The 17,319-nt window shown below is 41.6% G+C and overlaps 1 protein-coding gene across 5 annotated transcripts in view; it reads left to right on the forward strand.

Annotated features, from left to right (window-relative positions):
• Positions 1-17,319, forward strand: part of LOC106655972 (multiple PDZ domain protein) — an 89,941-nt gene that overhangs the window by 24,599 nt on the left and 48,023 nt on the right. For 4 of the 5 annotated variants that reach the window (XM_023463444.1, XM_023463447.1, XM_023463445.1 and 1 more), the window contains exons 6-9: positions 6,223-6,365; positions 11,537-11,859; positions 15,399-15,692; positions 16,656-16,832. In XM_023463444.1, coding sequence (XP_023319212.1) covers positions 6,223-6,365; positions 11,537-11,859; positions 15,399-15,692; positions 16,656-16,832 — 937 coding nt within the window. The remainder of the gene's footprint in view (positions 1-6,222; positions 6,366-11,536; positions 11,860-15,398; positions 15,693-16,655; positions 16,833-17,319) is intronic. The other variant, XM_023463448.1, reaches the window with a different exon arrangement.

The raw sequence follows: 17,319 nt of genomic DNA on the forward strand, positions 1-17,319 counted from the left end.
CTCGAGCCTTAGACGTCTGGGAGCGAGAGAGAAACGAGGCAATTTATGGATCGGGGGTGATAAATATGACGAGAACGACGAGTGCAGTTTTCTCTCTACCTCTCTCTTGGCTCTGCAAGCTCGAACGTCGCTTCAAAATATATTAAAGCCTATTTCACCTACATCTACTCTCTCGCGCCTATATACTTTGCGCTTATACGTGCGCGAGTCTACAAATGAGAAATTATGATATCGCGCATTAGCTGCGAATATCATGACAAGAGTAACGATTACACGTATCCCCGATTGCTGTAATTACTTTGACACACTGCGTAAACGAACAGCTTCTGATTGAGTGCGAACTTTCGATTACCGTATTTCGTTTGATCGGAGCTTTGGATTATCAACGTTACGAACGATGCCGTTAATTTTTGCGTGTATTTTTCGCCTTGCTGTGTTGCGCAATCGATAAACGCATTAGCAGCAATAACGAACCCATAACAAACTCGTGCAGCTTTGTAAGTAAATTTTAAATTCAACTCCGCAAATGAAAAATAAGTGCGTGACTCCATCTCGGATTCGGTGAAAAACAATTGGCATTTCAATGTAGGACTTTGGTAAATAAGCCAAATCAACGAGACGCCTCATCTCGCTTTTTCTTTTATATATTTCTGCAGCTCGCTTATTTGACAATGTACGCTCTATATGTGCGCGCGCTACAGGGATGTACGGTATATACCGGCTTGGTATTGTGTTGGCAAAAGACAGCCACACTAAAAATGCAAGAAAATGAAAAAAAAAAAGGGAAAAAAGGAAAAAACTATGCAAGGAAAAGCATTGAGCTCTCAGCAAGAGTAGTGGAACAGAGCATGGTAGTCGGGCTTATGCAGAGGCAAGTCAGGCAGACAGTCGCAAAAACAAAAGTATAAAAACGAAAAAGGGAACCGATTCTTATCACGAATCCACATTTTTTGCGCTCGATTTATCTTCATACTCTTTCTCATCTTGGTCGTTCTCACTAACTATGCATGCAGCACCCAGGGAAAAAATTATCTTTACCGAGCGCGCGATTCGTTCCGCTGCGCTATATTTGTGCCCGTGCTAGATCACAAAACTCATTCCAGCCACACGTGTACATGTAGGTCAATATGAAAATTTGCATCTGCTCCTAAGCGTGCGCGTGAGAACGTGTGGGTGTTTGTGGCTGTACGCGAGTATCTGCACCCCTGGAAAATGTATAGGTGTGCAGTAGCAGGAGGAAGCAGAAGAAGCAGAAGAAGAAGAAGAGACAAGTGCGCCGGTGTACGTATGACGTGTCGCTTGCACGAGTGCGCCGCGTTCACATGGACTTGGACCGCAATTTCCTATATGAAACCTCTATCTCTTTGTGATTTTCTGCTCCTTCTCTGCTCTTTTTTTCCTCTTTGATAGCTCAACGATGTCAAAGACCATCTTCGCGAAACGATATGTCGCACTGATCTAATAATAAGAAGAAATCGTCGCTTAAAGCCAGCCAGAAAAAATCGAATTTCGTCTCATTCAAGAGCAGTCTAGCTACCCTTAAGGACACCATAAGTCGCTTGCACTTTACCGGAGGATGAAATTGAAAAATATTTTTCTTCTTTTTGAACGGTGACCCGTTTATTTTACGGGTGTGCGTTATTATGCATGGTCTTTGGGGGGGGGGGNGGGGGGGGGGGGGGGGGCGCGAGTGCGTGCGACTACGTCGGCGGATATTGCGTCGACTGCAGTATTTTAACGTTGAGAATTTTGGGGGGCCAGCGTAGAATGTAGAACAGTAGGGGAAGAAAGAGAGAGAAAGTAGAGTAAGGAAAAACGTCAGAGTTGGCGCGAACGGCAGATTGGATCAAGAGTTTCTTACTTTTGTACGATATAGAGATACTTTTCGTATAAATTGAGCCTAGCTCGGTGCTACAAGTACTATGGATCCTCGTCGAGTTCATATACCTATAGATTCTTTCATCTAGTCGAAAGAAGATGAGGAATTCAACTATTTTACCGACTTAAGCCGCGCTACTCCTCCACCTCCTCCTCTTTCGTGTTATTTGCTCGAGTAGCGGAGAATAGTTTGTTTTTCTCGAATTTTCGAGAGTCGAGAGCTGAGCAAAAATGTAATTCACCGCCTCTCCTCTCTCTCTTCCTCTCTCTCTTTCTCTCTTTCTTTCTTTCGCTATACACTCGGACGGTATTTGATACATTTTTTATATCAAACCGTATAGCCGCGAGTTGGCGGAATAGTTTTGAAAAAGAAGAGAGGGAGAATGAAAGGAAAAGATCATGCGGGTATACATTTCGAAAACTGCTATTAAATAATACATGTCTGCGCTTTTCGCGAGGATTTTTTTCATAGAGAGAAGAAAAAAAATATTATCGTGCAGGTCTTGGTAAATATTTCGGTTACGGCTTATAAACATACATATATATAATACGAAACACGCGCATACGCACGTGCACTCGCAGCACACACACCATCACTGAATTATTTCATCAGCAGGTGTGCACTACACGTATCATATAATGAACGAACGAGACGCGCTCCTGATTTTATAAACCCTGGCACTCGCGCGTGCAGTCACTCTCAAGTTTATTACCTCCGTGTGGAGCTGGATAATTGAGTACAGCGATATAGATGAACTCGCGCGTCGTATACTCGTTCGTGCGTCCCCCCGGCTCTGCACTGCACCCCTCCTCTCGCTTTCTACCCTCCTCCCACCCGCCCGCGCGCGCGTGCGACAGCTATAACGACCTTCCTTTATGCCATTACGCTCGCGTCGGTTTCTGTTTAAGAGTATTGAATTACACGCTGTCGATCAGCCTTCCGAATTCATTGAAAAGCTCCTCGTCGAGCGCACACTGTAAGCTCTTCGGCGTCTATACGTTTATGCAACCTCTATAAACACGCACAATCGTTTGCCTTGTGTACAAGCAAATAAATTTAATTACTCATTACACGTTTGCCGCTCCATCGAGGACGGGACGTGGCTGCAAAAGGGAATTGAATATTATTGCAGCGAAATGTACAATATCCAAAAAAATATAACGACCGTCACATGTACGTGTCGAAAATTGGACGAGCAAAAGATACGTTGGAAAAATTGCACTCCACCGGCCGAGCTTGCGAGCAGGAGACAGGCAGCCAACGAGTCGTTGAGCTTTGATGTTTCGCAAGCTTGTTGAACGAGCGAATGAGCGCCTTAATAGTGCTATCTGTGCACATCTCGAGCTTATCTTCAACTAGCTGGAGAGCAGCTGCTCGTCGGCCGGCGTATATAGATAAAAAGTCTCGGCGTTGACTATCTGGCTCTCGCCAGAAGAGCCAGAAAGTCATAGAGTCAGGATTCTCCGCTACTGTGTCCCACTCTTTCTCTGCTCTGCTTCTTTTCTTCCTCTCTTTCTCGCTCCGAGTGCCTCTTGACACTAGCGTTGACTGAATTTCGCTAATGTATAAACTCATCGTCCTTCTATGTTACTACTCACACTTCTGCGCCTTCGCGCTGCTCTTCTCTCTAACTCTATACATAGATCTAGGTATTTCTCTCCCCCCTTATTTTTCTTTTTGTAAATCTATTCGAGGCTCTTTCCGCTCGTGTGCGTATACCTTTAGAGCAAGAAAAACAAGACACAACGGGAGACGAGAGGAGAAAATTTTATACTCGAGCTAAAACTGCAACAACAATAATATCTCAACTTTAACTCGTCATCTCTCTGTTCTCCTCTCTCGCACTCGTATACATTTTGTTTCCAAGTGCTTTCGTAAATTAGAAACGCATAAACATTCTCTCGTGTTCGCACTTTGCATATACATCGCAGCTTTATACGTATCCACACATATACAAAGAGCCTTTATGACGCGCTTATTTTGCTTCGTGGAAAATTTACGCGACTCAGCCCCCGTGAAATTGCCGAGTTTTGCCTCGTGCAACTCGTCGCTATAGGCTAATGTGATACTCCCTAAAAACTTTTCAATTGCTTTGCAGTATACAGTGCACGGGATAGAGAGAGAGAGAGAGAGAGAAAGAGATAGAACGTATGGCTTCGGATTTCGATCCACGGCTGCTGCCTCTGGCGAAAGAATATATACGTATCGTAATCCGATTCGAAAAGTAGGTTCGCGATTTTCGTTCCATTTTATATTTAATGTATATACATACAAAAAGTAGAGAGCCGTGCAAGTGTCACTGAATAATGGCTTATTCATGGCATGGATATCACGAATCGAAATCGTTCGTGAAAATAATATTTTTTAACGGCTGGAAAAACTTTTATCCTAGTGAAACCTTTTTCTGGGGGTATCGAATTGTAATTACAAAACCCGTAAAAGATGACGCCTTAACGGGTAAAAGGAGGACCGATCGATATGATGAAAATTCCATACCCTTTTATTTCGTCCCTTTCAAAGTTGCATTAAAATTTTTGCGTAAACGCAAATATGCGCCGCGCATTTTCCGAAATTCTCAACATATTATGGTGGTGGCAGCTTGCGAGCAAAAAGCTCAAAGCTCGGAATAAGGTCGCTGACCCGTTGTTATTTATAGCCTCGCGCATCAAGTGCACACGCAAAATGCCATACCGTATGTGCAGTTATAATTTCCCTAAAACACACCGCGGATGCAGTGGAATATACATTTCGCGCTTGTGCGTGCGGCAGAGAGAGAGAAAGAGAACATGCCAGACACTTGTTTGATTTATGGCGTGCACTCGCACACAAAGCTAGCTTGTGCGTAAATAATAACAACAATGTGGGCTATAGCAGCGAGATTGAGAGCAGAAAAGCATATTGAGAGGTGGAAGGAGGAATCAACGGCCGATCGTTTTCGCCTATTATCGAAATTTCAAAATATATACTTCCTATACAAGGCTATATATGATAATCAGGCAGATGATGCAAATGCAATATCACGCTCAGCTCGTACATACACTAGACATCGAGTGTATTAATAGCCAGAGAAAGAGAGATCAGAACAGGTATATACTCGTGAGTAATAATTTTATTATTATCGATTCGTTATAAATTGCGCGATTATTTTCCAAAACTGTTTAATATACATTGAGACCGCAAAAACGCTTATGACGTTTGTACAATGATCTTGCGGTAAAAAAACAAATTATTTTTAACCCGACGGTGTACGCTGGAGCGTGCTTAGACGTTCTCGTTTGATGGTGGATTGATAATGCACTCAACTTGGCATTCGAATGGTATATAAAAAAAATTGCTGCAGTCAGTTGCTCATGCGTTATTTTTTTTTTTTTTTTTGCACACGTGTTCTACGTGTATAATAACTGCGTCATGAAAATGCTAGGACTATCGATCGCGTCGCCAAACAGGACACGATTTCCTCTCTTTCCCTCTCTCTCGTTCGTCGTACATACGTACGTACGTACACGTATGCAGGCGCGGTGCGGCGTATCGCGTATGTGCGGGTGCAAGCGGGAAATAGCCAAGTGGAGCATTAACTGCCGCAGCTTGCGCGCGGCAAAAGCTCGGCCTTACCCGCGCCATTATCTGGCCGAGTTTATACGGGATCTCCTAGCCCAGGGTAGGTGGGGTGCGCATATGTGCATATTATACGATATATATACACACAACACAAACACATTTATCGCGCGGCAGGCCTCGAGTATGCGAGGTGCATATAACTATTATTAGGTCGACTTACGTGAGCTTGCATTATGGCTGCGAAAAATTATCCCGAGTGCGCGCGCGTGCACGCGCATATTCTCCGTGTTTGTGTGTGTATCAGCTTGGAGCGAGTTTTGAGCGCGCGCGTGACTTCTGAGCTGCAGCTTGTTTTGCGCAGCGCGCCCACACTCGTGTTATGATGGAAAATTGCGATATAAGTATAATGAACTAAACTCGGCTGCTACATAATAATAGCTGTACTTTCATTCAAATCTGGAAAAACTTTATACAAATGCTCCGAACGTTTGTTCGCGTGCTAATCGTGTAATTTTAAAACGTTTTCGATGTCGTTGCAACGCGTCACCTCGGCAAAAGTATCAGTTTACACAATCGATTAGTTTGGATGATGGATATATATGAGTTTAATTTGCCGAGCGACCGATGCCATATAAACGGATCATTTGATCGAACCGCTAATGCCCAACTAATTGCAAAATGAAACGAATTAGCTGGAAGTTCATTGCAGCTGAAAATTTGCCCCCGTCGTCGAATTTTCCATTGACCGCATCGAGTAATCTTGGCCCTTATTTGTCTGCTTTCAGCGATGGCCGACTTCTAGAGGGTGACCAGATATTGGCTATAGATGGACAGCCCTTGGATTCGAATATCTCCCATGAGCAGGCGATATCCATCCTCCAGAAGGCTCGGGGTTTAGTGGAGTTGATCGTTGCAAGAAGCGCCCAAGGTACGTACCGAACTCTTTAATTACTAACAATAATTTTCACTTTTTTTGGAAAACGAATTAATTTTAAAATCACAGTATTCTCATTTTATTAAATTTTTTAAGTTGCTGTTTTGAATTAAACGAAGGATTGTTTATTCTTACATTTATATACTGTATTTTTCAAAATTATTATTTTTCCCTTTCATTCGCATTGATTTTACGTTGATATTTTCCACCGATATTACAATTACCTTCGATGAAATTTCCTCGAGTATATCTGTTTATCCTGCAACGAGAAAATTCAGGATTAAATCATAAATTATCGAATTGTGGGCGTTCAGCCCATCTGATGTTTTTCAAAATAGAAAAAAAACACAATTAGTATACATCGTAAATTTTACACGAAAAAGAAATGAAAAGGATATTATCTGAAATGGGTAGAAAATGTAGCTAAATGAAATCGAGGAGCGCGTGTCGCGCTCCGAATGGCAAGTATGGCAGACGAGAGCAGCGTCACTCCACGCTCCTCATATACGCGAGAATCGCGATTTCGGGACCCGCGAAAACAACCTAACGTTATTATTTGAAATCTATAAAACATACGGTAATTCTGATTCGGTAAATCGATTCCTTGTAAAAAGTGACCAAAAATAGTGCATTCATACTCTCCGAAATACGCAGTATTAACTAAAATACGAATGATAAAAGAAAAAATCCCCGACGAAAAAACGGTCTCACGCAAAACGCGGTCTCACGTGGTCTTCCGGCCAACTTCATATCATCGATTTAATCGATTAATAAGGCTAAATGTATCTATGTATAGATGCTGCGCATCGATTTGATATGTATGAGTTTTAAACGATACATGTAGATTTTTCTCTCGACATCAAGATTCTCGCAATTATCCTGGGTAACCCGGTCGGGGCACCAGGTCGAACTCGAAACTCGAAAATGACTTTCTCCACGCAATTACAGGTTTTACGCGAAAATATTCTTTAGAATGACCGCTCGGAGCATCAGGTTGATATCCGTCCGGAATCGACGACAACTTTCTCTAGGAAGCTGCGATTTTGCCGCGGAAATATCATTTCGCGTAACCCGCTCGGCGCACTAGGTCAAAATCCGGGCTCGGCGATGACAGTCTCCGGGAAGTCGCGATGTTTTTGCACAAGTATCGTCCCGGGTAGCGAGCTCGACGCACTAATTCGGGATCCGAACTCGGCAATGACTTTATCCGCGAAGTTGCGATGTTACCGTATTATTAGACTATATTATTCCGGGCGGCCCGCTCGACGCACTAGATCGGAATACGGACTCGACGATGACTTTCTTCGGAAAGTCGAGATGTTTTCGCTCAAATATCGTCCTCGGTAACCCCCTCACGCACTAGGTCGAAATTCGAACTCGGCGATGACTTTGACCGAAAGTTGCGGTGTTACTGTACATAAATCACCCCGGGCGTCAAAAAAATTAAAAAATTAAATTAAAATAGTGTTTTATTCAAAAGTCAACCAAAATATAGTCTGAGTTCCGAAGAAAAATTATTTGAATTTGAAAATGAGTTGCAAAGCTTTGAAGCTTCTGCTCGAAACAAAAGTAAAAAAATTCGTGAATATCAAAAAAATCGGAAACACATAATTATTCCAATAACTGTATAAAATTGAAGCTGCGCTGGCACGGGCCATATTTTAATTTTTTACTCGTGTCCGGTGCATGTGGGTCTGGAAAAATATTGCGCTTATGCATTTCGATGATACCACTATTATTGAAAAGAGAAGACAAAAATCTGTCAAAATGCACAAGCGCAATATTTTTCCAGACTTTTCTCCGCTTTGCGACTATTGCTCCGCGCGAGCGCATCTTCAATTTTATACAGTTTTAGAGTAAAATAATTAACTTACCTATGTTTACCTATGAACCTATGATTACCTATGATATTAATGAAATCAGAAACTTTTTGACAAGTACACAAGCAAACCAAGATATTATATAAAATTAGAAACAACTGAGATTTTAAATAATCCTTTAGTGGTAATTCTTTTTTTCAAAAAGATTATTAGAAGCAAGTATGTCAGTTTGGACCCTACAGTAAGAATTAAACTTACCTATGTTTACCTATGAACCTATGATTACCTATGATGTTAATGAAATCAGAAACTTTTTGACAAGTACACAAGCAAACCAAGATATTATATAAAATTAGAAACAACTTTATGAGTTTTTTCAAGTCTATTGATAATATTCATAAAAACTATGATAAAATTTTCATAATTAATTCTGAATTGAATGATAAGTGGATGAGAGCACGCTAGTTAGCTATAGTATATGAAAAAAACCGTAATTCTATGACTTTACTTGCCCGGCCGTCTAGATGAAAAACGATGCGAACTATCTAAAGACATAATTTTAAAAAAAACACTGATAATTCAAAAATTATTATTTTATTAATATATATTTTTTTAAACTACAGAAAAATAATTTTTAAATAAATAACTACGATTGTTACATAATAATTTTGCAGCAGATATGTTGAAACGTTACTTTGAAAAAGCATTATTAATTGTTCGGAGATCTATCGAAGAAAAAAATGAATAAAATGAAGTAAAATACATAAATAAATATAAGTACTTCATAAATTGACATAATGTTTTAATCAAAAACGTCATTTTCATTTTGCATACATTAAATTTTTTCTATTGAAGTAGGTGTAAACGTTTTGTATTTAATCTAGACGGCCGGGCAAGTAAAGTCATAGAATTACGGTTTTTTTCATATACTATAGCTAACTAGCGTGCTCTCATCCACTTATCATTCAATTCAGAATTAATTATGAAAATTTTATCATAGTTTTTATGAATATTATCAATAGACTTGAAAAAACTTATAATGGTTATTTTTTTCATAGCTGATGAATAATATTATTTATAATTAATTTTGAGTTTATTCATAATCTTATGTCTTCAACAATAGTTTTTAATTGCTTGTGTACTTGTCAAAAAGTTTCTGATTTCATTAACATCATAGGTAATCATAGATTCATAGGTAAACATAGGTAAGTTTAATTCTTACTGTAGAGTCCAAACTGACATACTTGCTTCTAATAATCTTTTTGAAGAAAAGAATTACCACTAAAGGATTATTTAAAATCTCAGTTGTTTCTAATTTTATATAATATCTTGGTTTGCTTGTGTATCTAACAGAACTTGAGATCGCAAATGATCTATATAATATTGACAATTCGCCGAGAATAAAAAGAGTCTTAAAACGATAGATAACCGCCGCAGCAATAATCTCGAAATAGCCAATGCAAGCTCCAGCGCGTATCGTTTTCTTTTTCTTTCTCTCTTTCTCTTTCCCTCGTTTGCTTTTTTCCTATCTTCCTTCTATCTCTCATTTCATGCCAGTAAATACCATCCCTCCAGTGTTCGCGCAACGGCATGTGTGTATGCATGCATACATAGCCAGCGTCAGGCCGAGAGCCGGCAAAAGAAAAAGATCCATTTGCTTTGTGGATGAAGCTATATAGACGCGTGGGTGTGCGTGCGTCCAGTTATCCACGCGCGGCGGCCGTTCCGGCTTCGAGTTTTAGTTAATTGAGGATTCGTGTGTGTGGCTGGCTACCGCTGCGAATGCAATGTCATATAGTGCCGCTGCGTTGCTACTCTCGGCTATCTCGCATCATCCGATTCTTCCAACCTTCGCAGCTGTATACCGTATTCGACGGCATCAGCAGAAACGTTACTTTCGCAACTTGGTCCTTTATTCTCTCAGGTGCATGCACAACTGTCGATATGCGTGAGTGTTTGTGCACGGGCTCTCTGCGTCTTGCTGTTCGCTTCGATTTCATTTTCTGATGGTAATTTACGGTGATGAATGGGTATATGCTGTGCCACGAGCTTGAAAAATAAAATTAAACTCCAACAAAGGCGACGCTTCGTTTTATTTGTTTTTACTCGTAAATTCTTGGGAAATTTAAAAATAATTTAAACAGTAACTGATCCCTTTGTGATTATGACGAATTTCATTACTTCTTAACTTTCTGATATGCATTTAAATTTGACGCGAAAATATCTCGGAGCTAAATTAAACAAAAGTTTTACGGTATAAGTATAAGTTGCTCAAAGAAGAAATTCAAAGTTTATTAAATGCAGAAAATATCCTTAATTTACAAAGTTGGACGTTTCGCGAACAACAACTCATCACTTGGGAATAAAAAAAGTAATCGGCTGAAGAAAATATACTTTAATAGGAAAAAAATTGTTCAAGACCCTGATTAATGTTGCCGAAGCATTATTAAAAACATTGCTGACTAATAATCCTCTAGGCTGCTTCACTCGAATAGCGCAGGATAGGAAGCCTTTGTACTTATTATTGCATTCTTTGTGAATCAATAAACCGATTAAAAAATAATGCCAAACGTGTTTCTCTCTCGTTCGTAATTACGAACAATTTCTAAATTCAATCTGCTTTTTGATTCTGTCAGGGCGCGAGGGTACATTCGCGCACACGCAAAATGCAGTTACATCGACGGCACTCGAAGATTTTATTAAATTCCACGCGGCGCGCACGGATCGTTTGCCGAGCCCCAGCAGCCATTATATACCACATGGACAAAGCTGTGATCGATCGCGGCGCGCGCGCTCGACGCGCATACGCGCGCAGCGCCGGCGAAAGTTTATCATACGCTCTCGAGTACAGCTCAACCCTTTCTTTCTCTATTTTTTCCGAATCGGGCGAAAAAAAATTCGTCACACATATAGAGTCTGACCGATCTATCAATCATGCGCGTCGAATTTCGTCGCGAGAGCGCACCGTCGATACGTGATTGATCATCTTTGGCTGGCTCTGTGTGTGCACGTTCCTGTGCGTAAATATACGCGTATAGTATGCGCCGTATACACACACACACACATGCAGATAGAAGGGAGCACGAATCGGTTTGTTTGGCTTTTCATTTTCCTCTTTCCATTAATATCGCGGAGCCACGAAAAAAAATATTATCGATTCAGATCATTCGCAAAGTGTCTATTTACATTTTTTCCATTTGTATTTTAGAGATTCGATGCTTTTGGAAGTCAAGTACCCCTTTTCCATCAAAGCTCAAGTAGCATCATCACTTCATTAATGATCATAACAAGCTTCCCTGCCGCCAGTCGGGAATTGAAAATATCTCTATGGCTTTATTTTCACAGACATTGGGAGCTCTCTGGCGCCGGATGAGTTGTCCGGGGTATCGACCGGTGCAGCGGCAGCCTTACACGCTGGGTCATCAACAGCCACAGCGGTATCATCGGCAGCAACAGCCATCGGCGGCCAACAGGTATCAGCAGCAGCAGGATCAGCGACGGCACAGGCGATTGTCAGCGGTGCTGAGAAACAAGAGTCCGTGGCCAAGACGTCGGTGGTGGCCAGCGGAACAGCGGCAGCAGCTACGACAAACGCACCAAAAGCAACACAGGCTGTTGAAAGGAGTAACTCGGCAGTCAGCGACACATCCAAGAGTGGGGAAATGGTGGTAAGTTTTGGCCTCTGTGGCTTGTGCGTTTCTAAACTCTACTACCCTCTAAAGGCTTTAAACTCGCTGCCAACGCGCAGCAGCACTCAGACTTTCTTCTTTTACTCCCTTTCTCTTCGTTCGTGTATGTATGCATAAGCGAGCGAAACTTTTTCGGTGCGTTAAAGTTTGCAACGCTGTGTTTTGTAGGTAGCGTGAAAATTTCAAAGCCAACGCGCACCCGTTTGTTAATATCGTGACACGCCAAGAAGTATTCATGTCTTGTTGTTGGCTAAATTTAATTTTGTGACTTTTTTTACACTACCATGACGTTGCGCAAAAAAGTTGCGGGAGTGGAAAGGTTGACTAGAAAATGTGTGTCAATATTTTTCTCTCTTTTAAGGACTTAATTGCTCTGCTCTAGAGGACTGAAGTGAAGTAAATGAAAAAAGGAAATATAACGAACGATACACATACACACCCACACGCAAGCCACGCTTAACTCAATTACATAAAGAGTTTTTAATGTTTTATCCATAGGATGAAGCTCGCGATGCATATTGTGCAAGTATTCGAGTTTTTCTTTAATCCCTTATAATTTTTCCCGTACAGTGACATTTTTGCATTTCCATGTGCCTCTTTAAAAGGTTGATATCGTTTTTCGTTTCGGGCGTGCGAGCAGATGAAATACGTTACCTGATGCGCGTGGTGACATACTTTTAAAATACATATATTTTCAGGAACTTTTCAAGTGTTTTTGACAAGCACTATTGAAAAGCTGTAACTAATGAAACTCTGACATTCTATACCGTTTGAATAATTCGCGTCAGTATCGACCCACTCCATATGAACGAAAAATTCAATTATTTGGTTGCCTTTTTCACATCTCCGTAACATGAAACAAAATTGGAAGTTACGATTTTTCATTTACAATTTCAAATAACTATTTTACTCTTTTTCATAGAAAATAAGCTCGTTTGAAACAATAGTTCATTAGGTTTTGCATTGGGCCATTTGAATGATTGTGTAAAGTACTTGAAGCTCGGTATTAATGACTTAGCCATGATAACCTTACACTTCGGAAGTTGAAATATCTCGCCTTCGAAATTTGTTGTACTGTTTAAAATAAAGAAAAACGTCTTGATTTATTGTTATTCACGGAAGTACTCGCGAATTTTTTTTTTTTCAAAACAAACTAAAGCTTTCAAAAGGAAACAATCAACGAGTCATTAATTGCAATCTTGCAGAGCTGTCTACAATGAGCAAATTCATGGGTCTACCGCAGCGTTTGCCGCATAAGCGAGCAAAAAACAATCTATAGCTCCCCAACGGTCGGTTCTCGATACGATATCGGCGTTGAATTACTCGTTTGATATTTATTTAGGCCGGCTCTCGAGTACGTGTCTTTGTCGACCCGCACGTTTTGTTATCTGCGAGAATTCCCAGTATCAGTTTTATCATGCGATGAAGAATAAAAAGGATATAAAAGAAAAAAAAAACTAGCTGAGGTCAAAATTTGGAGTAAAAAAAAAAAGAAGTTTCGTGCGAATCCGAAGTTGAATACAAACCACCCTGTGTGAGATTCGTAGAAAATTTATTATCCTCGTCCAAATTACTAATTAAAACTACGCTCGCTAATGATTAAATGTTTATGTAATGAATGTACTGTGTAAATAAAAATTTTTGAGGGTTGAGTGAATTTTCCAATTCACAATATCGTTTCCCATTGGTGTATTCATAGTAATGATAACAGTACTGAAGAAGCTTCCTAAGAGGAATAAATTAGTCGCGCTAAAAGTCCCACCGTTTAAATAAATGAAATCGTAAGTTTATTCGTTCGTTATGGAAACTGCTGGTGACAATTACTACTGTTTAATATATATCGACCATGCCAGTGCTCCGCGTGTATTCATTTTCTCATACAAAGGAGATTTACTTTGCGTGCGCGCGCGTCAGTGTACGTGTGTGTATCATATAACCATAGAGCCACAGAAGTCGGAGTGCCGAACGAACTCAAGTACTCCCGATCGACCGTTTGTACTGTTGTAAGAAAATACCCCTAAGGGTAATCTCGCAAGTCCGCATATATACCTGCGTGCAGCAAAGTTCCTTAGAATTACACAAACATACCTGCATACACACGCACAGAGCGTTAATACATAAGATAGGTCGGTAGATCCAAAGATAGAGCGAGAGGGAGATAAAAGGTCAGTACTGTAATTGTCCGACAGCTGATATCTCGCTCGTTACGTTCAGCAGCATGAAAATCGATGTAACGCCGTATAGTATAAGCGACGGCCAATGGAAATGTCAACTGCGAGGCCATCGGCGCTTCTCGAGTTTCAAGTAGTACAGCATCGCGTGAGATCAGACATCCGCACAGCATTAAGGCGTCAAAGTTAATCCATGAGCTAGCTGTTGAATATTCAGAGGCAATCGTGCGCAACGTTGAATTAAAAAAAGGCCAAAAAAAATGTCCAACGCGTACGGGGTAATGATAATAAATATGCGCAGCCGCGCACGAAGCCGACTTACTCGAGCTATTGTCGGTCGGAAGGCAGTAGCAGCAGCAGCAGCAAAAGTAGTAGCAGAGGCAGCGTCATAAGTTTCAGCCGAGAGGTAACGAGATAGTCCCGCGAGAGCCGCGCAGGATAGAGCTACTTTAGCCTTTTAGACGTATATATAGCGTACGTAGCAGCAGCAGCAGCAGCTAACCGGCCGCAAGCGGAGAAAAGCCTGCCTCTGCCATGCAAATCTCTGGCTCGAGTCCAATATTCATTCGTGCTATATACCGCTCGACTAGTAGTATAGCAACAGCGGCAGTGGCAACGGCCAGCCCTTCCCGCGATCCATGACTTCTCTCTCTCTCTGTCTCTCTTTCCCTCGCTCTGGCTCTCGGTGTGCCCGCCCCCCGAGTTCGATATACACACTCGAAGCTTTAATGACGACGTTTATTGTCAAACTATTGCAAAGCGATATCGAGCTCTGCACCTGTCACCTTCTTTTGTTTCGACGTCGCTGTTGTGTGCGCGACCGAGAGGGGAAACAGTTTTGCTCTTTTCTACGTCGCTCGGGCGTATAAAACTCCCTCGGGTAATTCTCTTAAGACGAACTCGCTGGACTCGAGCGCGCAAATAAAACATCGGAGCGTGGCTGCGGGATTTTTTGCGAGCTCCTCCGCTGTTTACCCTGTTTTCGAATTTATACATATATACCGGCCATAAAATTGTCATGACCCGAATACAAAGCAGCGCGAGTAATTTGCCGCTCTCGCTCGGTCGTACGTAGAGTATCATCGTGCATATAGAGGAGCGGCGCCGAGGCGAAAGAGCGCGCGTTAACTCGTTTACTGCCGCACGTTGAAGCAGCTCGTATATAAGACTTGAATTACGCATAAGATCGCCCGGCTCGTCCTGCATAGTGTACGTATACGTATGTACGTATGCTGCTGCTGGTTGGTAGTAGCTGCCCACAGCTTTCTCCTCCCGCAGTAGTAACTTCCGCATGTATGAATCACGTCGTTAAATGGCTTGGAAAATTGTTGTATTATGTCATTGCAGCTACAAACCGAATACTCGCAAGTAGAAATAATCAATCTGGTGAACGATGGAAGCGGTCTTGGCTTCGGCATCGTCGGCGGCAAAAGTACCGGAGTCGTCGTCAAGACGATACTGCCCGGCGGAGTGGCCGATCGCGACAATCGATTGCAAAGCGGCGATCACATGCTGCAGATCGGCGACGTCAACTTGCGCGGCATGGCGAGCGAGCAGGTCGCCCAGGTGCTGCGCCAGTCCGGCACGCACGTGCGACTCGTCGTCGCTCGCCCGGTCGAACCCATAACTCCTGAATACGTGGTAAGAATATGCTGTCGGCTCGGCTCGCGCGCGGACGTATGCCATACTGCCGCGTACGTCTCGCGCCGAGTGCGCAGTCAAGTAAATGACAATATAACGCCCATTTTACTGCTCCCTCGGCACTTTTCTTCCATCTCAATGTTCTCACAATTATCTAAAAAAGCACCAATCATTTTCAGGTCTCTAAGTGGGGGGAAAAGAAAACAGTGAGTTTCACTTTATATGTGTGAGAATTATGAGTTTGTGTTGCTTTGTTTTGTTGTTGCTGAAAATGTTGCTTGATACATTTTAACGCGTAGCGACGTGCTATGATTAACCGTTGGAAAAAAAGATCACGAACACGATCTTGGCTTGCGAGGATCAAGTTCATTTTGCTTGTTTGTAAAATGTACTTGATGCATTTCATCTCATTTTGTGCGTTTTTCCAGAGTCATAATGTTTTATCGTGTACATCTTGTTTGCTTTTATTTGTTTGATTTATGTGATGGTACACTTCATAATACAGTAAAATGTACATTTCATACGTGCATGTGACATCGACAATTACCATCATTTTTTCATTTTTATTATTTTTATGTTTATTTTGCGTTAGGAAATCTTATTTCATGCGAATCCATTGAATGCGACAGAGCTTTCATTGAAATCATATTTTTTTTACCGAACGAACGTCATTTTATGTTGTTTTTTTTCTTTGGGTGTGTGCTTGTGCGAGCGTGAGCGTGTATAACACAGCGACTTCGTCGGTACGAGACCAACTCGATGGCGCAAGGTTCTGCGAGCAATTATTGAAAATTTTACCAACCATCGATTTATCCATCGAATTATCATGACGCAGCTATACATAAAAAGAAAGCCAAGCCGATGACATCGAAATTCTTCGCTATGCCATCCAAAAAAAGACCATCCCTCGAAACCTTTGCACTAAAAATAATAACCGCATTTCTTTATCTTCAACCAATGAAGCAATTTTGTCTTCATGGACAGGTTTACGGTACAAATGTACCCATCGTGCCGACCAAAGTCATCGGCGATCCGGAGGAGCTGGACAGACACCTCATGCAGCTCGGCGCCGAGACGACCGCCATACGCCGACAGGAGTACGACGGCAACAATGTCTTTTCTACCGAGAGCGAGATCGAGGTAATTTATTATTGTGCAGCACTCGGCCTGTCCGCTCGAGCTCGTCATATAGTGTCGCGTTGATTGCGTCCCGGCTAAATGCGCAGCGCGTCGATTCATTCGTTGCTCAGCTCGTACACGATAATCGAGAAAACGACACATTGTTGTGGCGTCGTTGATGAATTGAATTATACCAGGGGATGGAAGGGTGTCTTTGTTCGCGTTGCGTCGCGCTTTTGTTTTAGAAGCGTTAATTCATAATTCAACCACGGCCATATCCGCCCGAGCAGAGAGAAGAAACGAGCTTCGCGCGCGCGTATGTCACTGATTAATTCAGAGAACGAAACAAATCGATTATTCATTACGACAAGGGAAATTAATTCTTTATTACGTATGAAAGTGATTATAAATCGTGGAATATTTCTCCCTTACAACGAGCCAAAAAAGGCAATTAATTATGTTTCAATAGATAACAAAGATTCATTTTTCATTAAAATTTTTACTTCTC

The sequence above is a fragment of the Trichogramma pretiosum genome, unplaced genomic scaffold (assembly GCF_000599845.2).
Source record: "Trichogramma pretiosum strain Unisexual culture from Peru unplaced genomic scaffold, Tpre_2.0 scaffold72, whole genome shotgun sequence".
Classification (NCBI taxonomy): domain Eukaryota; kingdom Metazoa; phylum Arthropoda; class Insecta; order Hymenoptera; family Trichogrammatidae; genus Trichogramma; species Trichogramma pretiosum.